This window comes from Rhineura floridana, chromosome 4, assembly GCF_030035675.1.
Source record: "Rhineura floridana isolate rRhiFlo1 chromosome 4, rRhiFlo1.hap2, whole genome shotgun sequence".
NCBI classification, from domain to species: domain Eukaryota; kingdom Metazoa; phylum Chordata; class Lepidosauria; order Squamata; family Rhineuridae; genus Rhineura; species Rhineura floridana.
Window position 1 is genome coordinate 211,129,480 of NC_084483.1, and position 25,076 is coordinate 211,154,555.

Here is a 25,076-nt window from a genome sequence, read left to right on the forward strand (position 1 = left end):
GTTCTTTTGTATCTGATGTCATGGCAGGTCTGTTTTTTGTGATGCAAAGAGGCATAATTTGATGTCAGCAGTTGCAAACCTCTGGATTTCTTCTCCCTTTCTGCCTCCCAAAGTTGTAGGAAAGTATTAGACTAAGACCAGCCCACTGAATCATGAAGTTCAGGGGATGACATTGGGCTGGTCACGCTATCTCAGCTGTGCCTACCTTGCAGGGTTCTTGCGAGGATAAAATGGGGGGGCAAAGAGAGAACCGTGAATGTTGATCTTCTTGGAGGAAGTGGGGCAATATATTGTGCTGAATAAATAAAAAGCAGTGCTGCACAGTGGCACCAGGAAAACACTGGCCCTGAACTTGCCGGAACAAAGAGGCAGAGAGGGTGCTAGTCTGATCTCCCAGGGCAAAGTGTCCTGCATTTCGGGTGGCACATGGTTCAAGAGGGTGGTGGAACCTCAGAAGGGCTTCTTCCAGCGGCTACCTTGGATGGACGGTGTCATGCTGCTGTCTGGTGTCCTGTTCCCAAGTCGTTTAGGACAGGCATGAGCAGACTTCAGGCTTGATGGATCTAATTGGTTTTTTTACTAGATCTACCAGCCAGAGCCAGGTGCAAAAGACATGCAGTTAGAGAATCTGAGGAACAGGGTGGGGCCTCTGAGGGTATTCAGAGTGGAGGGATTTCTTTTCAGGACCAAACTTGAACTGAGTTCACACTCCTTGTTTGCTTTCTTCGTTTCAGCAATTTGGGGGGTGGCGGGGAGGGATAGTTTTGTTATTCCTATTGTTAAACTACGGAGAGTCAGAACCCTTTGCTGCAAGTCACCCAGGGATCCACCAGTAAGGCCTGGTCCGCCTCCTGCCTCCCCTGGCTTTGCACAGCTGTGAGGTTGTCATGCAAACATGCTTGCTAAGTGGTCCCTGCAAAGAGACAGGCTGGGGCAACGTGGCTTGGGGTGCCCCGACGTTTATGGGCTCTTGACTTCTCTTGGTAGCAGTTCTTCCTTAGTCTCATGCCTGGCTCAGCTGCTTTTAGAGCTGGGCCTGTTGTCTTACTGAGGGCGAGTGAGTCAGTGGGAGCGTGCCCATCCTCCCTGCCCTGCCTTGTCTGTCCTCTGTCTTGTGCTCGCAGGCGAGGTGATGGCCATTGGCAGGAGCTTTGAGGAGGCCTTCCAAAAGGCACTGCGCATGGTGGATGAGAACTGCGTGGGCTTCGACCACACTGTGGAGCCAGCCTCTGACATGGTAGGGGGGGCAGTTTTCTGGGTGGGGGAAGCGGGCTGACCTCCCAGCGGCCCCCTCCGCAGGGCTGGTGCTCAGGGCTCTGGCCTCCGCCGTCTCCTCTTCCCCACGAGTGCAGGAGCTGGAGACTCCCACAGACAAGAGGATCTTTGTCTTAGCGGCTGCCCTGCGTGCCGGCTACTCCATCGAGCGCCTCTACCAGCTGACCAAGATCGACCGCTGGTTCCTGCACAAGATGAAGAACATCACTGACCACGCCCTGCGCCTGGAGTCGTACCGTCAGGCTGAGCCTGGGGCCATGCCGCCTGCCGTGCTCAAGCTGGCCAAGCAGCTGGGCTTCTCCGATAAACAGGTGGCCCAGGCTGTGCTCAGGTACCTGAGACGTTGCCCACCACCATCACCAAATCTACCAGCTCCCTTTCTCCCCAGTGGGGATCCCCCCCCCAGTCAGTCCCAACTCATGGAAAGATGTGGGCATGGATTCCATAAGAAGAGATGAGGCGAGGGGTGGGGCAGGTGGCACCATGCTCACTTTCGGCTGTGCACTGCTGTTTGGCGCTCCTGACGCAATGCATGCTGGGAGCTGTAGTTCCCATGGGTTCCTCCAGTCCCCGGTGGATGGATGACCACTTGCCTGCTTGCCCTCACCCTCCTAATCTCCCTCCCGTGTAGCAGGGGAGTGGTTGTAGCCAGTGGCAGAGAACGTGCTTTGCACGCAGGTTCCAGGCTTGAATCCCCACAAGCATTCCCAACAAAAGGGCGACAAAACCCTGGAGGGCCGTTGCTGCCAGTCAGTGTAGGCGGACCAGTGGTCTCACTTGGCACGTAAGTTGGCTTCCTGTGTTGCAGCACGGAACTGGCTGTGAGGAAGATGCGACACGACCTGAAGATTCTGCCAGTGGTGAAACAGATTGACACCGTGGCGGCTGAGTGGCCAGCTCAAACCAACTACCTCTACCTGAGCTACAACGGGACCGAGCACGACCTGCCTTTCCGGGAGCCGCATGTCATGGTCATCGGCTCCGGCGTCTACCGCATTGGCAGCAGTGTGGAGTTTGACTGGTGTGCTGTCGGCTGTATCCAGGAGCTCCGCCAGGTGAGTGCTGAAACGCTGCGCTTGGGAGGCATCTGTTACTGGGGGCTCCTGGCCCACCCTCTGTTATCCTGGGCAGCCCCATCTAGCCAGCGGATTTATTTATTTCCTCCAGATCAGAGCACAGGACAGCCTGCCACACGTCATGCAACATGAACAGTAACGTAAAATATAAAACAACAAAATTGTGTATTATGGAAACAGCAGCGCTAAGCCTAAACCCCAACCAGCATCATCATTAGGTTCCTAGACAAATAAGTTACCACCTGTTGCCTAAACATAGCTAATGTAGAAGGTTGTCTTATTGCAGTCTGGAGGGAGATGCATAACGAGGTGCCACCACCCAGAATGCCATGTCTCCTGTCACCATTGTGCAAACCACACTGACTTGCTGGACCACCACAAGGGCCCTCGGCAGATCTTAAGACCTGGGGTGACGCGGGTGTCAGGAAAGGTGCCTTGTCAAGGCTTCAGGTCGGTCAGGCCCCACGGTGTTCCGATAGCTGCTGTTACCGGGAAGGCTGTAGCTCAGTGGCAGAGTGCCTGCTTTGCTTTGCCTGCGGAGTCCCCATGTCCAGTCCCCAGCATCTCGAGTTAAGGCCAAGCCGCTGCCCGTCAAAGCGGACAACACTGAGCTAGATGGGCCAAGGGCCTGACGAGGCGTGAAGAGGCCACGGAAGGGTCTGGTGCTCAGATGTTTGAGGGCAGCAAGCACAGCTCGAGCGATGCCCCTGGAGAGGGGTGGCCAGGTCGGGGTGGAGTTGCAGATTTACTAAAATGCCTTGCGTGGTTGGAGGAACAGGGCTTTCTGCCTTGTCATCTGGGGGTGCTTCAGGCAAAGGCCAGGGTGACGCAGTGGCTTTCCTGAGTTCCCAAACCCTGAGCTCTTCCTCCCGTTCTCCACAGATGGGCTACAAAACCATCATGGTGAACTACAACCCGGAGACCGTGAGCACCGACTATGACATGTGCGACCGGCTGTACTTTGACGAGATGTCCTTCGAGGTGGGTCCTGCACGGTGGTTCTGTGTGTGCATGTGTGGTAAACCCACATAAGTTAGACATGACTAACTTAACTGCTGTAAACTGCCCTCTTCGGCTATGGGGTGGTATATAAATGTAATAAAATAAAATAAAATAAATAAATAAAGTTTGTTTCAGTAGATCTACTCTGAGTAGCTGCAGTCAATTAAATCCTACTCAGAGTAGACCCACTGAAGTTAACAGAAATGATTGTTGTTGTTATGTGCCTTCAAGTCGATTACGACTTATGGCGACCCTATGAATCAGCGACCTCCAAGAGCATCTGTCATGAACCACCCTGTTCAGATCTTGTAAGTTCAGGTCTGTGGCTTCCTTTGTGGAATCAATCCATCTCTTGTTTGGCCTTCCTCTTTTTCTATTCCCTTCTGTTTTTCCCAATGTTATTGTCTTTTCTAGTGAATCCTGTCTTCTCATGATGTGTCCAAAGTATGATAATCATTTTAGCTTCTAGTGACAGTTCTGGTTTAATTTGTTCTAACACCCAATTATTTGTCTTTTTTGCAGTCCACGGTATGCGCAAAGCTCTCCTCCAACACCACATTTCAAATGCGTTGATTTTCCTCTTACCCACTTTTTTCACTGTCCATCTTCCACTTCCATACATAGAGATCGGGAATACCATGGTCTGAATGGTCCTGACTTTAGTGTTCAGTGATACATCTTTGCCTTTGAGGACCTTTTCTAGTTCTCTCACAGCTGCCCTGCCCAGTCCTAGCCTTCTTCTGATTTCTTGACTATTGTCTCCATTTTGGTTAAGGACTGGTTAATTAATTTCAGCAGGTCTACTCTGAGTAGGACTAACAAGGAATACTACATGTATTTCATTTCACAAAAGAAGCTCTTGCAGTTCTGGAATTAAAGCCAGGGCAGCGTCTGTGACAAAAAAAATCCTCCAGGCCATACTAGTCCCTTTCTTGATGGCACCCTGAGCTGCTCTTGGAATCTTAGTTTAGGTGCTTTTCTGCTCTGGAGCCAGCCACAGGTTGTGGATTCTGCCGGGTCGTCTTGACTCAGTGAATTTTGAGGCCTCCGCCTGTTTGGGGGAGGGAGGGATGGGGGGTTCCTCCTGCTACATATTTGGGTCCCCTGGTTCTTCCAGTTATAAAGCACCACCCACCTAACCCCTTCTCTGTTCTCCAGAGGCTTCCAGGAGTCCACTGGTCCTCTGCCCCCCCCCCGAAATGTGCTTTCCTTTCCCCTCATAAGAAATCTCTGGATTTCTGTATGGTTTCTCTGTATTTATTTAAAATTATTTATAAACCGCTCTTCAGGCAGGCTTTTGGGGTGGGTTAGGTTTTTATTGTTATGGTTTTAAATGTTAACGTTTTAATGTATTGTTTTTATCTTGTACGTCGCCCAGAGTGGCTGGACATCCAGCCAGATGGGCGACTAATAAATTTAATATTATTATTATTATTTCAAGACAGTGTAGAATACAAAATGTACAATAGAATAAACCAGATAATAACCATCATCAAAGAACTGCAGATCCCCTGGTGATGGGTGCCTGGGTCTGCTGAAGCAGCGAGAGGAGGGTTGACTCTGCCCTGAGCAAGGGAGCCCTGATTCCACCCCAGGCAGCCTCATCCTACCTCTTCTCCCCCCTCGCCAGGTGGTGATGGACATCTATGAGCTGGAGAACCCTGAGGGCGTGATCCTCTCCATGGGGGGGCAGCTCCCCAATAACATCGCCATGGCCTTGCACAGGCAGCAGTGCCGGATCCTGGGCACCTCCCCAGAGGCCATCGACTCGGCTGAAAACCGCTTCAAGTTCTCCCGTCTTCTGGACACCATCAGCATCAGTCAGCCCCTCTGGAAGGAGCTGTCAGACATGGAGGTGACCCCACACACACGAAAACTGGGTGGGGCACAGCAGGAGGGTCTCCTGCAGTTCCCAGGAGTTGGGCTGGCTCTGCCCCCCAGTCGCTGAGCGCTGCTGTGGCACAGGTGTGGTGGGCAGGCCTCTCCGCCTCCAGAGTCTGCCAGACTGCTGCCATTGCAGGGGGAGGGGGGTCTAGGCAATGTGCTCTCCTCCCTGTGGGGCATTCACTACCTGGGGTGGGAGGGGGTGTGCATGATGGTCTTCCTCACCTGGAAGCAGAACCAGAGGTGCTGGCTGAGGTGTGCCACTGACGCCTGTCTCTGCCCCGCAGTCGGCCAAGCAATTCTGCTGCAAGGTGGGATACCCCTGTGTGGTGCGTCCCTCGTACGTGCTCAGTGGAGCCGCCATGAATGTGGCTTACACAGACAATGACTTGGAGAGGTTCCTGAGCAACGCTGTTGCCGTCTCCAAGGAGCAGCCCGTCGTCATCTCCAAGTTCATCCAGGAGGCCAAGGTGCGTGGGGGGTGTTTTGGGGGGAGGTGGAGATATCTTTGGCCTTGGAAGAAGTACGAACGTAGGAAGCAGCTCAGTGTTGTCTGCAGAGACTGGCATGGAGCTCTCCAGGGAGAGTCTCCCATGATGATGATGATGATATTGTTATTAATCACTTTTCTTGCAAAAGTGACCAAAAGCAACTTGCGGTAACAAGAATCACTAGATAGAGTTCTTGCCCAACCTGGCAGTGCCAGGAATTGAACCTGGAGCCTTCTGCGTGCCAGACTAGCAACAAATCCCTGACTGGTGAGCCAACAAAGTATAACAAAAAAAGTCAAACTTAAACATAATCCATCTATATATACATAGCATCAAATATCTAGAATATCAATAAATGTGTTGACAGAAATTATTACATAAAAATAGAGTTTAACCTAGTCACATAAAAAGCAAGAAAAAAAAGGATTAAAACAAATCCAGAGAGAAAACAGGCTCCCATATCCAGTGACTAATAAATGTATAAACTGAACATAAATCAAACCACAACATATGAAAAACCATATAAAAATCTTAACAGAAAGGAAATCTTTGTGCACTGCATAACATGTTCTTATAGTTCTCCAGTCATGTTGTATACATTGCTAAAATGTCATTTAGGATGTTCTTAACTTGCTGTAGTGCAGATCTCTGAGTAACTGAAAATGCCAAACTTGGGCTCATCTGCGTGTTTCACTCTCCTGTTTTGTTATAGAGCCTCCTTTATACACGCTTTCATCCAAATTAAGTTCAGTTTTCACATTCAGTTCTGTAGAATCAAAGGCCAATGTCTCCAGTTGGCACAGATTTCCAAAAATTAGCATCCATCAATATAAAATTCTAGGTTCCAATGTTCCTCACTAGGAACCAGGGCTGGCACCAGAGGGTGGCCAGGTTGGGCCCTGTCTGAGAGCTCCTGAAGGGCCCCTCAGGATGGGTAGTGCTCGCTTCCACGATCCTCGGCAGCATTGGCACCCAACCCTGCCGTGGATCGTGAGAGGGAGCTCTCAGGCACCCCTCCTACTGCCACGCAGGCCTGTGATGCCTACCTGCATGCTCCACCTACCTCTCCCTTGACGTAAATACTAGTTGCGCTGCAGGTGCAAGCCTGCCATCAACTAAGATTGCGGCAGAGGTTTCCCTAACCAGTTGATACCTCTGCTGCCATCTGGTTGATGGCCAGGATGTGCGTGTGTAGCACACATGCGTGCCATCAACCAAGATGGTGGTGGAGGCATCAGCCCCTTAGGAAAAACTTAACTGCCATGTTAGGTGATGGCAGGCTTGCGCCTGCAGCGCAACCAGCATTCACCAAAGGAAAGGTAGGTAGGTGGTGTGTGTGTGTGTGTGTGTGCTGGGGCCCAGGGTAGGCTGGTGCCAGCCCTGCTACAAACTATTTGTTACCCTTGGATCCTACAATTTTGTAATCCTGTTTTTTATGCGACTAGGTTCAACTCAATTTTTACACAGTAAATTTTGTCAATACATTTATGAGGATTATGGATGTTTGACTTTCTGCGTGCAAAGCAGACACTCTGCCACTGCTGCAGCCGTTCCCCCAAAGTAGAAGTACCACTTAGAGGCCCCAGCTGGCTAAAGCAAGCACAGGGGCTTGTAGAGTGAAAACACCTGGGAGTACAAGAGTGTCCCCCAAGAGCTCTAAGGCCTCAACATGCCATGCCTGATGGAATGCAGAGAGAAACCCGGCCCTGGCATCTTACCAGCGTTACACAGGACTTGAGATTCAGGTGTTGGAATCCCTGTTCTGAACCAGGTCAGGCAGCAGTGACCAGGGGCAGGTGGGTGCAGAGGCCCCCTCCCTCTTTGGGACCAGGCTTCCAAATGCTCCCATCCACTAGAAGATTGGAGGGAAGCAGAGGAGGAAGCATGGTAAGTGCCGCTTTGGTCCTTCCTAGTTCAGAGCTTGAGGGGTCAGTGTTTGTGATGGGGGGGCAGAGTCCTCCAAGTGGCAGGTTCATCCCCTCCCACTTTCACTGCCTCCAAGCTGGCTGTTGTCTTGTGGGGCGTGGCGTGATTTGCCCTTTGTTTGAGGGCTTTGAGGTCTAGACCTACAGGTGCTGGGTGAGGTTCTGCTGTGCCTTCACCCCCAGAGTAACATGAATGCTGGGGTCTGAGAAAGTGGGGGGGGCGCTTCTTTTGGCCAGGTGTTGAGACTCTTCTTGCCTCCCAACAGGAGATTGACGTGGATGCTGTGGCCTGTGATGGACAGGTGGTGGCCATTGCCATCTCCGAGCACGTGGAGAATGCTGGCGTGCACTCGGGAGATGCCACGCTGGTGACGCCACCGCAGGACATCACGCCCAAGACGCTGGAGCGGATCAAGGCCATTGTGCATGCCATTGGGCAGGAGCTGCAGGTCACGGGACCCTTCAACCTTCAGCTCATTGCCAAGGTAGTGGGGGCAGTGGGGCAGATCCCTGCTTAGCTGCCCGCTTTGCTGGGTGGGTTTGAGACGGCCTCCATTTCCCCTTTATCAATACTCATAAGCCGCCGTACAGGGCTGTGGGGTGAGGACGGTAAAGCACTTTTTGATTGGCCGAGTTATACATCAATCAGTATCCACTGTTGTCCTGTATTGCGCGTTACTTATTTATTTATTTATTATTTCTTTTATATCCCGCCTTTTCTCATAGCAGGAGCCCAGGGCGGCCAAGCACTTTAAAACATCATAAAAACAGACTTTAAAATACATTAAAATAAAATACCTTTACAAACATTTTTTATAAAAGCTCTGTAGACATCTTAAAAAAGAAAAAAAAGGTATTAAAAACATGAAAAGCTCTTCCAGCACAGACGCAGACTATGAGAGGTCTCCACTTAAAAGGCTTGTTGAAAGAGGAAGGTCTTCAGTAGGCGCCGAAAAGATAACAGAGATGGTGCCTGTCTACTATTCCTTGGGGCCGGCCTCCTTCTCTTTGTCTGTGGCTGGGAGAAGCCAGGCTAGGGCTGGGGTGGCAGGGGCTTCAGACGCCCGCCTGGGCACTGCCCTCCTCTTCCTCCTCTGCAGCATGACCAGCTGAAGGTGATCGAGTGCAACGTGCGGGTCTCGCGGTCCTTCCCCTTCGTCTCCAAGACTCTGGGCGTTGACCTGGTGGCTCTGGCCACGCAGGTGATCATGGGTGAAGAGGTGGAGCCAGTGGGACTCATGGCGGGCACGGGCATCGTTGGCGTCAAGGTGAGCGGCCGAGCAGGGAGGGAAGGTCCAAGGGCCACAGTGTGGCCAGTGCAGATGTGCCTCTGCTTGGAGTGAGGGCCAAGGGGACCTTACAGTCATGCTCTCTGTCCCCTCACCCAGGTGCCCCAGTTCTCCTTCTCGCGGCTGGCGGGTGCTGATGTGGTGCTGGGCGTGGAGATGACCAGCACTGGCGAGGTGGCCTGCTTTGGTGAGAATCGCTGCGAGGCCTACCTCAAGGCCATGCTGAGCACCGGCTTCAAGATCCCCAAGAAGAACATCCTGCTGACCATCGGTAGCTACAAGGTGAGCTTCATGGAAAAGGGATGGATAGGGCCTTTTTTTGGGGGGGGGGGACGCACATGCATGTTTCCATCTCAAGGAGGAGGGGTACCAGCATTATCATGCAGGTGCACACACACAGGTATTTTTATTAAATTGGCAGATTTAAATGTCTCCTCTTCTAAGATACCCCAGTTAACAGTACCAGTTACAGCTTACCCAGCCACTCACGTAACACGAGTGTCCCATCTGGGGCTGTGACAGTGTGAACTGAACACTCATGAGGCCAGTTTGTGCTTCTGCATCAGACTCTTTGGCTGCGTGCACCGATCAGCTGCAGCCACTTAGAGCCTTGTGCAGAGGACAGGTCTTTCTGGTGCAGCTCTGCCCCCTGAGAATGTCTGAGACTGAACTGAGGAGTTTCAGCACAAGCGCTCCCGACGCTGGGCTTCACGTGCCTCCAGATTAAGTGCTGTTGGGTTTCTGTATCTGAGCCAGAATCTGCCAGGACTCAGACCAACAGTGGTGACCTTTGAGTGAACAGGGAGACGGCGTCCTTTGCAAGGGCTTCCAGTTGGATGTTATTGGTGGGTCAGGTAACCTTCCTTGTGATGCTCATGTCCTGCCAGGTTTGCCTCATCGTCATCCTTCTCCGGCAATCTTTTGGCTGCCTGTCTTAAAAATCATCAAAATCCCCCCCCCAAGTTCCTTCCCCTTCTGCTCACTGCACAGGGAAGATCCCTGGCACGTCCCCTTGGCCGGGCATTCTGTCCGGAGAATGCCAGAATTTGGGCTGCTCTGCAAACAGTCAGGGTTAGGAGACAAAGCAAGTTAAGGGTTTGCAGGCCAACAGAATTAGCAGCCTAACCTCTATAAGGGGAGGAGAGGGCTCTGTGTGATGAGATGGGTGTGTGTGTTTGGGAACCTGTCCATGGAAGGGGACACTTTGAATGGGTCCCTGCTGTGAGGTGGTGTGACAAGAAATGCAGATGTGCCTGACCCCTTCCCTGTACAGTTTTCGGCAAATGTTAAAGATGTACCTGTTTGGCACTTGAGATGTATGTTTTCAGGGCCCATCCTATTCCTCAGATTGTGATTTGTTTTAATTGTTTTTAATAGTGAATTTTAAACTGCTGTAACGTGCCCTGAGACCTGCTGCTGAAGGGCGAGTGGTAGTAATAATAGTAATAATATTTGGAATTGGCAGGGGGGTGGCACTGGAGCAAATATCCCAGGATAGTGAAGACTCCTCTTCCTGGGACCTTTTTCTCCCCTGGAAGGGTGGCTGATTAACTCGGGGTAGTTTGGGCTGCAGGATAGGGGACTAAACTGCTAAGTTTGTTCCAGCAGATGGGGGCTGAGACCAGATTTATGGGGACAGGATGGGGTGAGGTGAGAGAGAGGCTCATGAGAGGATTGCTGATGGTTGGGGGGGCGGAATATGGAGAAGGGTGGCCTTGGGAGCAGGAGCTGCGAAGGCGGGCCCTGATGCCCAGTGGTGAGAGCAGGGAAGGGGGAGGGAGGGAAGGGTGTGGCACACACGTATCTTGGCATCTCTTTCAGAACAAGAGCGAGCTGCTGCCGACGGTACGCACCCTGGAGGGCCTGGGGTACAGCCTGTATGCCAGCCTGGGCACCGCTGACTTCTACACAGAGCATGGCATTAAGGTGGGCATGGGGGGCTGGGCTGATGGATGGGCACTGTGGTTAACAGTGCCGTCCTGGGGCAGACTGAGGTCCAGTTTAGTTCACGCTGGGCGTTGTGGTCACTTTAGAGAAAGATGGGAGTAGCAGGAGTGGCCAGGTGAGTGGCCCAGAGGAAGGAGAGATGTCATGTTTTTCCAAGGCCATGTTCTTTTTAGAGGAGGGTTGGACCTGTGGGGAGTTACTTTAGTTGACACCCAGAGTGCTGCTTGGCCCCCTCCTTCACCACGAGCCATAACGCACACGCACCGTCCTTCTTATCCACTGGGGCCCTGAGTGAGGCTTCTCCTCTCTTCTTAACTGACCTCAGGAGATGAGGGGGCTGTGACCAGAAGCTGAACTCAGCTTACAGAATTTTATTGTAAATATATAGTGTCAGAAAATCAGTTAATGCATTTCAGTTAATGAAACAATAACCTAATACAGTAGGGCACGAAGAAATAAGCAAAAATATAGAACAAGAAAAAATACGTATATTTTAAAAATCCTACAAAAGTTCCATCGGCAAATTGTTGCAGCCCCTGGAAGGGGTGGTTCATAGGAAAATGGCCACAAGGGGTTTAAATCCTAAAGGAGAGGTATGTGCAAGGCAAGACTGCAAAGCAGCAGTCTGGTCTCCAAAAGACCTCAGAGCAAGCAAAAAAATCTGTTGGCCATCCTGGAGCTAAGCAGGAAACAAAAATTATGCAAGAAAAAAGATAAAACCGGAAGAAGAAAGGGAGAGCCCCCCTCTTCTACCTGCAGACTCTCCTGCCTTCTGCTTCGACTCTCGCCCCACTTTTCCTCATGGGTGAAACTCCGTTCTGTATTGGAAAGTGGCAGGTCAGGGGGCAGAGCCCTGTGTCACTGTACGTCGCCTGGAGTGGCCGTTAATTCGGCCAGATAGGCGACTCACAAATAAAATTTCATTATTTTTATTTTATTATTATTTATTAAAAAGAGCTTTTAATTGTTTAGGGGCTGGATGTGTTCCCGAGCCTTACTGGGCTACGGGGAGACTAGTGGAAGTTGCTAGTGGCGCTGCCTTGGCGCGTGATCTCTGCTGGACTAAAGCGGCCTTGCCAGCCTCTCTGCCCTCGTCTTCCAGCTCAGGAGCACCGCAGCTGGTCTCTTCTTCACGCTGCCACCCCAGCGCTCCGCTTGACTCGAGCACTGGCAGGCTTTCTGCTGCTCACCTCCCAGCAGGGTCCAGCCAGGCAGAGAGAGCCAGGCCCGCATAAGCCCTCTCGCTGGAGTTTCTTGCTTCTGTTCCATACATCTCAGGGGTGATCGCCTTCACCACACATCTGGATTTGTCCCCCAAATGACCTGATCTGCATGCAGTCCCTCCTGCCCCAGGCAGGCCCTGTGCAATGGCTCCTCCCTGGACAAACTCTCCTCCCTCCTTTCCACTTTGTGGGGGGGGAGGTGAAAAGTGGGCTGCGTTAGTCGAGGGGGCTTCCCCAGTGAATGCCCTGGCCTACTGCATGCCAGGCTCTGGTGGCTGTGTGCCTGCCCTTCTGCACCAGTGCGTGGCATCGACTCCTGCTGGTGTGGGGGGTCCCCAGTTTGAGGACAAGAGTGGCGTGGTGCCCTGTGCTGGGTGTGGCTGAGGAATCTCCTCTGGCAGGTGATGGCCGTGGACTGGCATTTTGAGGAAGCCGATGGCGGCGAAGTGGCCGGCAAGGAAAACCAGCAGCGCAGCATTTTGGACTACCTGGCAGAGAATCACTTTGACCTGGTCATCAACCTGTCCATGCGCAACTCGGGCGGGCGCCGCCTCTCCTCCTTCGTCACCAAAGGGTACCGCACCCGGCGCCTGGCCGTCGACTACTCCGTCCCACTCATAATTGACATCAAGTGCACCAAGCTCTTCGTTGAGGTATGTGGGGGGGGGGGACCAGGGCATTGGGGGGTGGTGGCAGCGCTGGGCAAGTTAAGGGCCCCAGCATGCAGCGTTGGGGGTGTGGAGAACTGGAGGGGGAGGGGACTCTGTGAGGTCTCTTGCTGGCCAGGAGGACCCTTGTTCTTCCAGGGGAGCTGAGAACCTTCTCTCTGCCTCACAGGCTCTTGGCCAGATTGGGGGGCCCCCTCCACTGAAGATGCATGTGGACTGCATGACCTCACAGAAGTTGATCCGCCTGCCAGGTAGAAGAAGTGGATTGGGGGAAGTGGAGCCCCTGGGCAGGAGGGAGGGAAGGGCTCTAACCAGGCCGAAGAGTGTCTTGGCAGCTGGGCCCTGCTTGGCAGCGCTGGCCTGGTCCTGATCCCAGAGGTTGGCTGGCACCCTTTGCAGCCCTACAGGGCAGGAGCTGGCTCGAGATCTGTCCGTGGGGCGAGAGCAAAATGTCAACCCCTTGGCCCCATGGCTGGTGCACTCAGGAACCCGAATCATGCAGATCTGAGCAGCTGCCTCTCTGGACAACAGCCAGCCTTGATTGAGTTTCTCTGCGGCTACCAAATGATTTGCTGTATTTGCAGTTGGTGTTTTGAGGTTTATACTTAACATTTCTGACTTGTACACCTGAGAAACCTAGGCTGCCCTCTTATGCATTTTACCTGGGAGTAAGCCCCATTGAACACAGCAGGATTTACGGTTTGTGTCAGATCGTGTGGTAAGCATGTGACAGAACCTGCTGTCAGGCACACCGTTGAACTGGGGTTGAACTAGACCTGTTGGGTGTCTTCCGGTGAGTACTGTGGGGCCACTGGGGTCCCTCCACTGACCTTTGGTGGCCTCCTCCTGCTCCAGGGCTGATTGATGTCCATGTGCATTTGAGAGAGCCAGGAGGCACCCACAAGGAAGACTTTGCTTCGGGCACAGCTGCCGCTCTAGCTGGTGGCATCACCATGGTCTGTGCCATGCCCAACACCTCCCCAGCAATCATCGATGCCAGCTCCTTTGCTCTGGTGCAGAAGGTAAAGACGCGGCAGGATTGCGAAGGGCGGTGGATGCGGCAGCAGATCCTGGCAGAGCAGGGCGTCTCTGCTTTACCAGCTCTGCCCCATGTGCCACCGGCTGCTGCCTTTGCTGGGGGAGCCCCCTCTGTTAGCCATGCTGCTGTGGTCGCTTCAAGGCTGGGAAACGTCAGCAGGTCCAGCCTGCCAGCGTCAGGGCTCGGGGCGGGTGCTACAGCCATTCTGTGCTGGTCCGTTATCACCTTCCCGCAGGTCAAGGAGCTGCTCTTGATCTCCAAGAGCCTGAGATCAGGCTTAAGCCACATGGTGTCTTCCACATGTTTTGGACATGCTGGGTGGGGCTGGCAGGAGTTGAAGTCTGACAACATCTGGAGGGCACCACGTTGGCTCCCCCTGCCGAGTGGCCCGGGACCTGAGTGTCTCAGGTACTGCCTGCCCCTGTAGGAACCTGCCTGGGAGCTTTCCTCTACATCGGAGGCCGTTTATCACTGACGCGTGTGTGTGCAGGGGCAGGGCCTTTTCGGTGGTGGTGCCCAGAGTGGGAAAGGGCCTCCCAAGAGACAGATGGAGGTCTGGCCCCTTTGTTGTCAGCTTTTAGGGAGCTTTGAACATGGTTTGTTTCAGTGAGCATTATTTGTTTAATTGCTGCAAGTCTTGCCCATTTTAAAAAATTGGCTGCTGCTTTTAAACAATCTCTTGCTTTTCTTTTTTGTATTGAACTGCGTATTAAAGCTTTGGGGAAGGGCCAGCGTAGCGCATCTGCCTTGCGTGCAGAAGGTCCCAGGTTCATTCCCCAATGGCAGCATCTCCAGGTAGGGCTGGGAAGGACCCCCTGCCTGAAACCCTGGAGCACTGCTGCCAGTCAGTGCAGACAGTACTGGGCTGGATGGACCAGTGGCCTGGCTCAGTATAAAGCAGCGTTGCAAGCTCCCCTGAGTAAGTCCTGATAAAGAACGGTGGGATGCCAGTTACAGAAATGAGTACACGCACCTGTAGAAATAATTCCGTGAGGCACCTGCCTTTGCCCTAGACTGTCTGCAGTCCTGGTGTGCGTGTGCAAAGAGCCACAGTCATGTTGGGAAACAAGCCATGGCTTTCTTGTCCCCATGAGATTTGTTGTTGACTAACCTCGTCTCCCCCCCTGCCCCCACCCCACCCCACAGTTGGCTGAGGGAGGGGCACGCTGCGATTATGCGCTCTATGTGGGAGCCTCATCAGACAACGCTGGCTCCCTGGGGCCCATGGCCGGAGCAGCAGCTGGCCTGAAAATGTACTTGAACGACACCTTCTCAGACCTCAAGATGGACAATGTTTCCTTGTGGATGGAGGTGGGTCTTTGTGTGGGATGCAGCTGGGTGCTCCCTGTCCCTCGCTGGGGGGCGGAGGGGGGCAGGCTTCCTCCTCCCGTCTCTGGACCCCTGATGGCAGGGCTGCAGGGCCAAGTCCAGCAGTTGTATCTTTCCTGGGAGTGGGCTGTCTTGGGGGTCTTTTGGCTGGAATCTCCCTGGTCCCCAGCACCCCCTTCCCCTCAGCCTCTTCTTTTGCTCTTCCAGCACTTTGAAAAGTGGCCCAAGCACTTTCCTATCGTGGCTCACGCGGAGAAGCAGACAGTGGCCGCCATCCTGATGGTGGCCCAGCTGTACCAGCGCCCCGTCCACATCTGCCACGTGGCCCGCAAGGAGGAGGCGAGTGGTTTGGGCTGGTCTAGCAGGGCAAGGCCAGAGCTGGGCTGCAGGAGGCCCCTGACCTTGGGAGGCTTTTCCCTCTCCTGACACAGGAGATTTGGGGGGGGGAGTGGTGTCAGAGGGCAAACGAGGCGAGGCTTGCAAAGCCCTCTGTGTGGTGCTGAAAGCTCTTGCAAACATGAGCCATTGTGAGCACTGAGGAAGGCACGTTGCTGTGGGAGCATGGAGGGGTGTCAAGGCCTTTGGACAGGGGCCCCATCAGGACCCATCACGCCCCAGTTGGTAGCCCACCAGCAAGGGGCATCTCATCACGGTACTTCCTTCTCTCCACCACCTGCTTATTTGCCGCTTCGATCAGGGGCTGTGGGGCTCCCACCGACTGACCGTTCTCTACTTGGGAGCTGCCAGCCAGATTCCACATCTCCTGCTTGGCAGATTCAGACCGGCACCCCTCCTGATCTCTGACGCATGCTTGAGCCCAGTAACACCACCCAGGCAGCAGGGAGGGACTAAGAGCCCTTGAGTGTTACCAGAAATCCAGTGAAGAAGTTTATTTAGAAGAAATATATTCAAGAAAGATGGCCTGGTGGGGCGGGGAAGGGCTGAGAGATACAGTGAATGTACACAGTCCAAAGGAAAATAAAGTACTAACCGAGAAGGGTGGTCCGTGGGGCCGTGTACTAGGCGAACGAAGGCAGGCACAGTTTGCTGGAGGCCGCCTCCGGAGCTGGTTGAGAGAGGAGCGATGAGCGACAGGACCTTGAGGCCACGTTCTACAGACGGCTGGAAGGGCAATTGACCAATGGGGGGAGGACAGGGGATGCTGGGGGAAGGCAATTAACGCCAGCAGGTGGTGAGAAGTGGGGCGGGGCAGCTGGACCCTCTGCCTGCTGGACCGTGACGCAGGGCCAAAGGGATGGCGACTTGGGTTGTGACTTGCCAGGCATCGTGACGTGGAGCCTGCTCTTCCCGCCAGGAAATGTGGCCGTTCTTGGGACGGCCCCTCACCTGTCCCTCCTCCCCCTGCAGATCCTGATCATCAAGGCAGCGAAGCAGAAGGGCATTGAGGTCACGTGTGAGGTGGCCCCCCACCACCTCTTCCTGTGCCAGGAGGACCTGGGGCGCATTGGGGAAGGCCGGGGCCAGGTGCGGCCCATGCTGGGCACCCGCGAGGACATGGAGGCGCTCTGGGAGAACCTGGACACCATCGACTGCTTTGCCACGGACCACGGTGAGGGGTGGCGCAGTGAGCAGCCCAGGCAGGGAGGTGGTCCCTCGGGGGTTCAGCTTTGCCAGCAGCATAAGAACATAAGAACATAAGAAGAGCCTGCTGGATCAGGCCAGTGGCCCATCTAGTCCAGCATCCTGTTCTCACAGTGGCCAACCAGGTGCCTGGGGGAAGCCCGCAAGCAGGACCCGAGTGCAAGAACACTCTCCCCTCCTGAGGCTTCCGGCAACTGGTTTTCAGAAGCATGCTGCCTCTGACTAGGGTGGCAGAGCACAGCCATCATGGCTAGTAGCCATTGATAGCCCTGTCCTCCATGAATTTGTCTAATCTTCTTTTAAAGCCATCCAAGCTGGTGGCCATTACTGCATCTTGTGGGAGCAAATTCCATAGTTTAACTATGCGCTGAGTAAAGAAGTACTTCCTTTTGTCTGTCCTGAATCTTCCAACATTCAGCTTCTTGGAATGTCCACGAGTTCTAGTATTATGAGAGAGGGAGAAGAACTTTTCTCTATCCACTTTCTCAATGCCATGCATAATTTTATACACTTCTATCATGTCTCCTCTGACCCGCCTTTTCTCTAAACTAAAAAGCCCCAAATGCTGCAACCTTTCCTCGTAAGGGAGTCGCTCCATCCCCTTAATCATTCTGGTTGCCCTCTTCTGAACCTTTTCCAACTCTATAATATCCTTTCTGAGATGAGGCGACCAGAACTGTACACAGTATTCCAAATGCGGCCGCACCATAGATTTATACAACGGCATTATGATATCGGCTGTTTTATTTTCAATACCTTTCCTAATTATTGCTAGCATGGAATTTGCCTTTTTCACAGCTGCCGCACACTGGGTCGACATTTTCATCGTGCTGTCCACCACAACCCCGAGGTCTCTCTCCTGGTCGGTCACCGCCAGTTCAGACCCCATGAGCGTATATGTGAAATTAAGATTTTTTGCTCCAATATGCATAATTTTACACTTGTTTATATTGAATTGCATTTGCCATTTTTCTGCCCATTCACTCAGTTTGGAGAGATCTTTTTGGAGCTCTTCGCAATCCCTTTTTGTTTTAACAACCCTGAACAATTTAGTGTCGTCAGCAAACTTGGCCACTTCACTGCTCACTCCTAATTCTAGGTCATTAATGAACAAGTTGAAAAGTACAGGTCCCAATACCGATCCTTGAGGGACTCCACTTTCTACAGCCCTCCATTGGGAGAACTGTCCGTTTATTCCTACTCTCTGCTTTCTGCTTCTTAACCAATTCCTTGCTGCAGGTGCAGCAGTTTGCTGGGTCTCTTCATCTGGGGGGATGTAGTGTGTGTGGTTGGGGGGTGGGGGGAAGATCATAGAGTCATAGAATGGTAGAGTTGGAAGCGGCCTGTAAGGCCATCAAGTCCAACCCCTGCAGAATGCAGGAATGCAAATCAAAGCATTCCTGACAGAAGATCCATCTGCTACAACCAGTCAGAGCCCCATAGCTAATTTGGAGGGGGGCGAGTTGCAGTGTTGGAGCCGAGTCTCTGCCCCGTGTATGTGACTCCCTCTCTTTCTCTGCCCCATCTTGCTCCAGCTCCCCACACGCTGGAAGAGAAGCTTGGGAAGACTCCTCCCCCCGGCTTCCCTGGCCTGGAGACAATGCTGCCCCTCCTTCTGACGGCGGTTTCCGAGGGGCGCCTCACCGTGGAGGACATTGTCCAGCGCCTCTACGAGAACCCCCGGCGCATCTTTGGGCTCCCCGTGCAGGAGGACACCTACATTGAGGTGAGGCAGCAGCTCCTTATATGGGTTGGGGGCAGTGGGAGGAGGGAAGTGCTTGGTGCCACTTGGCAGAGATCTTGCAGGTGCAGCACGGCTGCCCTGCCAGGACAGTCACTCGGAGGCTCTTCTTCTGCGGCCACGATGTTCTGCCTCCACTGCTGGACGCAGTAAGTGCCTCAGAGAACCGTAGGCTGGAGATGGCACGTGGGGTAGGTGTGCTGCGGTTGTGCTTGGCTCCCGCGTGTAAGCTTCTTGTTGGGGGCATCTGGCTGGCCACTGTGCTGGGCTAGAGGGGCCGCCTTTGGCCTGATCTTGCTGCTGCGGGGCCCCTCTTGCTCTCGGCCACCCAGGAAAAGCCCTTAGTGTGCGGCCCCATGGCTGTCTGCTGAGAGGCCCTGCACAGTTGCCCCAGAGTAGCTCCGTGGGGCTGTGACAGGGGGTGGCCACTGCTCTTCTGTGCTGTTTTCTCCCGGCAGGTGGACCTAGAGCAGGAGTGGCTCGTGCCCACCCACACGTCCTTCAGCAAGGCCCGCTGGACGCCGTTCGAAGGGATGCGGGTGAAAGGGACTGTTCGGCGCGTCATCCTCCGGGGAGAAGTGGCCTACATCGATGGGCAGGTAAGTGGCCAGGAGCAACGAGGAGAGGAGGTGCCGGGGGAGGGCAAGGGAAGCGGGGGGCCGGCCGCTGCCTTGGAGCGTTTCTGGGGCCCACTGGGTCCGGCCGGCTGCCCGCTGTGAGACTTTGGTGTGTTGCAGATTCTTGTGCCTCCAGGGTATGGGCAAGACGTGCGAAAGTGGCCCTGCACGGCACCAGCCCCCCTTCCTGCGCCAGCCAAAGAGATCCTGAAGGTAGGTGCTGGAGCCATGCTGAGAGTGGTCCCAGGTGGGCACACAGCCTCACCCCGACCCCAGGGGTGGGGAATAGTACTGGTGCTGTGGGAAAGCAACCCACACGTGCCACTGGAGCAGATGGGCTGTGGGCAGAAGGTGGTGCCATCCTTGGAGGGCCCATCCCCCGTGGCTTAACTCCTATGCTTCTTGCAGACCCCCGAGCGCCCCCACCCCACTGTGCAGGCGGAGGCCCTGCGTGGCCGAGCGACCAGCCCCCGCCGAGCGGGTCCAGTGGGAGATGCAAGATTCTTCTTGGCCCCCCGCATCCACCGTGCCTCAGACCCCGGCCTGCCAGGTGATAACTTGGGGGGGGGGCTCTCTGGGGCAGGCAAATAGAGAAGGGAGGTCTGGGGGAGGGGCATCTTTCTCCAACCTCTTGTAACTCTTGTTCTATTTCTCCTCTGACCAGCCGAAGACCTCAGGGAAAAAGCTTTCAGGAAGACAGTTGAGCCAGGTGAGATTTTCCTCCTCTCCCCCCCCCGCCCCATTTTTAGTGGTGGGGGTGTCTCCAGCTGCTGTCCTTTGCCTTGTTTTAATCCAGATGTGTCCATAGGGGATTTTGTCTCTTACAATGTTCTGGGCTGGGCAGGGATTTGGTGGTGGCTGGAGGGTACCAGCACAGTGCTTGGGACTTCATGCAAGATGGGGCTGTCTGTGGGGCAGGGAGGCCAGTTGGTGCTCAACCCAGAAACCACACTGGGGCTCTGGTCTTGGTTATGGAAAACATGCAGTTCCCTCATAATATATTTTTTAGACTTTTACATGGCAGTAAACAAGGTTTGACCCACTGCATCGATGCATGTTGACAAATGATAGAAGGCAGACCTAGAAGTCTCCCCGACACACAAAAATCCTGTTTCTAACTGAAACTTAGTTTGTTCTTTTTTAACTTAGAACAAGTTCACTTAAGTTTATCCATTCTCTGACCCATTTAAAGCATATTAATTCAGCCATCATGGCTGAATTTCATAGCTGAATTTCCAGTTTCTAACCGATCCTCCAGGATTTACCAAATGCCCCCAGCCCTGCCCCCCTGGTGGGATTAAGGGGAGGGCACCCAGCCCACGTTCAAACCCTGAGGCAATCCTGAGTTTTGGGTCTTCCCCTCTTCTTGGAAGTCCTTTTTCAGCTTCTCCAGATCTTTTTCTACAATCAAAAGTAATAGAAATTCTAGTTGACAGATGTCTGTGGTTTAGGTCCTTGGCATGCAGCCCTAGAAGATTCCTGACCCTGTGGGGTTTGCTAGAGCGGTGCCTACAATGCTTGCCCTGCAAAAAAGGGTCCTATAAACAATTCCTTTTGAGCCAGGAGATTCCTGGGTTGCTTTGCCAATGTCGGGTGCGGAAGTCAGGAGGCATTCCTGGGGAGATGGGGAGAGATGCCGGTATTACACCAGCATCTCGCTGATGCCTCTCATGGGGCCGATCCCTCTTTCTTCACGCAGACTTGGCCATGATCCAGGATGGCCCATTGTACCTGGCAGGGCCCTTGCCCAGACAGACATCCCCTCAGAGTCTGCCGCACCCCCAGACATCGCCACTTCTTCACCCCCTGGTTGGGCAGCACGTCCTATCCGTCAAGCAGTTCACCAAGGGGCAGGTACCTGCATGCCAGCCCCTTCCTCCTGTCCTCCGGATCCAGTGATTCCAGGGTGGGGAGGGTGTTTTGGGGCCCCCACTGAGCACTCCCTCTCTTCTGCTGCAGATGTCTCACCTGTTCAATGTTGCACACAACCTACGCATGATGGTGCAAAAAGAGCGCAACATTGACATTCTCAAGGTAAGGACGGCCGGGCGTGATTGGCGGGAGGTGTGGGAAAGAACGGCTGCACTGAAATGGAGCTGCTTCCTTCCATGCAGGGCAAGGTGATGGCCTCCATGTTCTATGAGGCCAGCACGCGGACCAGCAGCTCCTTTGCCGCAGCCATGTCCCGCCTGGGTGGCTCCGTGCTCCCCTTCTCTGAGGCCACCTCCTCCTGCCAGAAGGGAGAGTCGCTGGCTGACTCGGTCCAGACCATGAGCTGCTACGCAGATGTCCTGGTGCTGAGGCACCCCCAGCCGGGAGCAGTGGAGGTGAGGTCTGGCAAAGGGGTTTGTGGGCAGATTTCAGAGTAAGTAATCCAGTCTGTGCTAACAAGATTGCCCACCATAAAAGCTCTTTTGTTTTCCTTGGTGGGCTTCTCCTCTTCCTTCATGATAGCAGCTGCTTGTCCTTTCTTGCTTTTTATGACTTTGGCAACTGGGCTTCAGTTGAAGAACATAAGAATTCCAGGAGAGCCTGTTGGAATCAGGCCAGTGGCCCATCTAGTCTAGCATCCTGTTCTCACAGTGGCCAACTGCGTGCCTTCTCTGGGAAGCCCACAAGCAGGGCCTGAATGCAAGAGCAGTCTTCCCTCCTGCACTTTCCAAGAACTGGTATTCAGAAGCATGCCATGGAGGGAGAGCAGAGCCATTGTGGCTAGTAGCCACTGAGAGCCTTTTCCTCCATGAATTTCACTAGTCCTCTTTTAAAGCCATCCAAGTTAGTGGCCATCACTGCCTCCAGCGGGAGTAAATTGCACAGTGTAACTACGCACTGTGTAAGGAAGGGAATCCTTTTGTCTGTCCTGAATCTTCAGCTTCATTGGAGGATCCCACTGGGTTCTAGTATTCTTAGAAGGGGAGAATCAGGTCTTTCTATCCACTTTCTCCACCACACACTCTCCATTCCTGCAGTTTCCGACAACTGGCATTCAGAAGCATATTGCCTCCGACAATGGAGGCACTTTTCCAGAGGTAATAAAATGGGTGCCATTGCGAGGAGCAGACTGCATGGAGGCACACAGGGCTTCGTGGGAATAGTAGGGAGGCACACACTGACTCTGCCTCCCCCTCTTGTGCCACCTGCCAGCTGGCTGCCAAGCACTGCCGCAAACCTGTGATCAACGCGGGTGACGGAGTCGGAGAGCACCCTACGCAAGGCCTGCTCGACATCTTCACCATCCGCGAGGAGCTGGGCACTGTCAATGGCATGACGGTATGGGGCCTTGCTCAAGCCCGTGGGGGGCTGCCGCCTCCTGCTGGCCAGGTCTGCTCATTGCTGTCTCCCCCCTTTCCCCCCAGATCACCATGGTGGGGGACCTGAAGCACGGGCGCACGGTCCACTCCCTGGCCCGCCTCCTGACTCTCTACCGCATCAGTCTGCGCTACGTCACTCCACCCAACCTGCGCATGCCAGCTGACATCTTCCATTTTGTGGCCTCCAAGGGCATCAAGCAGGTGAGGATGGGCAGGCAGGCTGGCTTCTGGTTCTCCCCCCAAACTTCGCACTTCGCTGCTGATGTCCCTCTCCCCTTCTCAGGAGGAGTTTGAGAACATTGAGGAGGCGCTTCCGGACACGGATGTCCTCTATATGACCCGCATCCAGAAGGAGCGCTTTGCCTCGGTGCAGGAGTACGAGGCGGTGAGTGAGGAAGGGGCAAGGAACAGTCTGGACCTCCCCCAAGTCTGTGCACTGAATGGCTCACAGAATGACTGAGGCCCTTTCAGTGGCCTCTGGGCTTGGTGTGGCTGTCTTGTCTCAGCCAGCGGTGCAGCCCCTACACAAACACACACAAAACATTTAAACATATCCTTTCAAAGACTGATGAAGAGTATAAGGTGGCTCCTCATAAGCTTCTGCTAAATCCTCTCTGGGTGTCCAGACCGGGCTGCCCAGGTAGACCCTGAAGCCACTCAACCAGCTAGAGAAGCGCGTCCTTGCAGGGGTGGGAGGGGAGGAGCTGCTGTCCTTTGTCTCCTGCCATTCTCACACGGTCCTCCCTTCTTCCCTCCAGTGTTTTGGGCAGTTCATCCTGACCCCGCACATCATGACCCGGGCCAAGAAGAAGATGGTGGTGATGCACCCCATGCCTCGCGTCAACGAGATCAGGTGCAGAAGGGCAGGTGCCAAGTGGGGGGGGGCATCTTCTGGCAGAGCCTTCCCCTAGGAATTCCCACCTGGGGCCAAGTGATGCTGGTGCAGGATGCAGCACCTTCATGCACAAGGATGAACCTCTTGCAGCTGGGGGGGGGGCAGTGAGCAGCAGTTTGACAGCTTATCCCCTGCTACCCCCCACTCCCAAGAGGGTCCTTAAGGTGCATTTTGCTTCTGGTTGCCTTGAGCCCCAGAATGTTAAGAGACTACAGGGAGGGCTTGGAACTGTGGGAACCTCAGGCTCGGCAAGTAGCTTTGGGCAAGCCCCTCTTTAAAAACCATGGCCTCTCTCAGGGTGGCCTCCTGCCAGATCAAGACTAAGCTCTCCGCACATATAAAGTGCCGCATGAGCAGTGTTCTAGCCCCTCTGAAGGTGGGGGGCAGCGTGGGCAGTTGCTGACCTTCCTCCGGTTTACTTTTTTGCAGCGTTGAGGTGGACTCAGACCCCCGTGCAGCCTACTTCCGGCAGGCAGAGAACGGCATGTACATCCGCATGGCTCTGTTGGCCACTGTGCTCGGTCGGTACTGACACCCGTCTGCCGCATGGCAGGCTGGGCACAATTCTGGGCCCAGCTTGGTTCTTCCTTCCAGCCAAGAGGTGGGCCGTTCTGCTGGTCCTGTGGCCACCTTGCTGCTCCACCAACGACCAGGCCGTGCTGCTGGCAGGCAGGGCTTGCGGGGGGGAGGCACATGGGGAGGGGGAGGGGTTGATGCAAGGCCAGGCAGAGGCACCAGCTCCCACCCTCCTCCGCTCTCGTCTTCCAGCACCAGAGCCTTTGGGACGGGCTCCATGGGGCGCTTTGCCTGGCCTCCTTGGGCTGCCCTGGTGGGGTTCCCCTCCTCTAGGACCTGGCCCTGTTGGCTTTGGGTCCAGGTGTGGCAGAAGGAAGGGCTGCTGTGCTCAGGGGAGGCAGCCTTGTGGCTCTTTCCAGGCTGCAATACATTCCAGCCCTTCCTGTGACCTGCACCCTGCAGTGACTTTTCTACTCATATTGTAAGCCAAGTTGACTGCCTTGTTTTTGTTTCTGTTTTTTTTAAAAAAAATAAAAATAGTCGAATACAATCTGCTGTTCTCCTTATGTGTATTTTGGGGAGGGAAGCTGGTCACTTGAAGGGGGTCTGTGAGAGAATATTTGCATCTCAGACCTGCTCCACATCAATGAAAGGAGGAAATGCCACCCTTCACCTGTGCAGCCGTGGGCAAGCTGCATAATCCCAAGGAGCCCAGTTGCCCTCCAGCTGGCAGTTGCGGACAAGGAAGGGGCTGGCTTGTGCAGCCCACCTTGGGGGGGAGGCAATGGTAAGCCCCCTCTGAACACTGCTTACCATGAAATCCCTATTCATAGGGTTGCCATAAGTCGAGATCGACTTGAAGGCAGTCCATTTCCATTTCAGCCAAGGAGGAAGAGCTGCCCTCTTCGTGCCCCACCTCCCCAGCATCTCCGATCCTAAGCGGGCACTGCGCCTTCCTTCAAGTGCTGCTGCAGTCACCTCCTGCAAGTGTTGCCTCTGCGGCAAGGGGTGGCCAGGGACAGTTCGCCACCTGCCCTAACGTGGCTGTTCAAGCGAATGAATAGTTCTCCACTCCGCTTACATTCTTCTAAAAGTTTTCTAGTTGCAGCTTTTGTGTATGATCCCTGCAAGAGAAGGCAGAGAAGAAGAATCCGGGGAGGGGGGGGGAGCGCGACCAGTCTCTGCCCCAGAAGAAGGAAGCCTTTTTTGCATCCTTATTTTACTGTTTGGATATTATGCTAAATTA

At 54.1% G+C, this 25,076-nt stretch overlaps 1 protein-coding gene across 1 annotated transcript in view; it reads left to right on the forward strand.

Annotated features, from left to right (window-relative positions):
• CAD (carbamoyl-phosphate synthetase 2, aspartate transcarbamylase, and dihydroorotase) overlaps nucleotides 1-24,380 on the forward strand; it is a 40,524-nt gene extending 16,144 nt beyond the window's left edge. The window contains exons 16-44 of the mRNA XM_061625963.1: nucleotides 1,125-1,237; nucleotides 1,353-1,606; nucleotides 2,084-2,330; nucleotides 3,234-3,332; nucleotides 4,984-5,208; nucleotides 5,525-5,707; nucleotides 7,920-8,138; nucleotides 8,754-8,921; nucleotides 9,042-9,224; nucleotides 10,764-10,868; nucleotides 12,514-12,765; nucleotides 12,950-13,031; nucleotides 13,636-13,802; nucleotides 14,966-15,130; nucleotides 15,356-15,487; nucleotides 16,517-16,718; nucleotides 18,286-18,476; nucleotides 18,950-19,090; nucleotides 19,229-19,321; nucleotides 19,517-19,658; nucleotides 19,773-19,817; nucleotides 20,808-20,962; nucleotides 21,068-21,142; nucleotides 21,223-21,435; nucleotides 22,253-22,378; nucleotides 22,465-22,620; nucleotides 22,703-22,804; nucleotides 23,178-23,272; nucleotides 23,744-24,380. Coding sequence (XP_061481947.1) covers nucleotides 1,125-1,237; nucleotides 1,353-1,606; nucleotides 2,084-2,330; nucleotides 3,234-3,332; nucleotides 4,984-5,208; nucleotides 5,525-5,707; nucleotides 7,920-8,138; nucleotides 8,754-8,921; nucleotides 9,042-9,224; nucleotides 10,764-10,868; nucleotides 12,514-12,765; nucleotides 12,950-13,031; nucleotides 13,636-13,802; nucleotides 14,966-15,130; nucleotides 15,356-15,487; nucleotides 16,517-16,718; nucleotides 18,286-18,476; nucleotides 18,950-19,090; nucleotides 19,229-19,321; nucleotides 19,517-19,658; nucleotides 19,773-19,817; nucleotides 20,808-20,962; nucleotides 21,068-21,142; nucleotides 21,223-21,435; nucleotides 22,253-22,378; nucleotides 22,465-22,620; nucleotides 22,703-22,804; nucleotides 23,178-23,272; nucleotides 23,744-23,846 — 4,433 coding nt within the window. The 3' untranslated portion in view covers nucleotides 23,847-24,380. The remainder of the gene's footprint in view (nucleotides 1-1,124; nucleotides 1,238-1,352; nucleotides 1,607-2,083; nucleotides 2,331-3,233; nucleotides 3,333-4,983; nucleotides 5,209-5,524; nucleotides 5,708-7,919; nucleotides 8,139-8,753; nucleotides 8,922-9,041; nucleotides 9,225-10,763; nucleotides 10,869-12,513; nucleotides 12,766-12,949; nucleotides 13,032-13,635; nucleotides 13,803-14,965; nucleotides 15,131-15,355; nucleotides 15,488-16,516; nucleotides 16,719-18,285; nucleotides 18,477-18,949; nucleotides 19,091-19,228; nucleotides 19,322-19,516; nucleotides 19,659-19,772; nucleotides 19,818-20,807; nucleotides 20,963-21,067; nucleotides 21,143-21,222; nucleotides 21,436-22,252; nucleotides 22,379-22,464; nucleotides 22,621-22,702; nucleotides 22,805-23,177; nucleotides 23,273-23,743) is intronic.
• The last annotated feature ends 696 nt before the right edge of the window (nucleotides 24,381-25,076 follow it).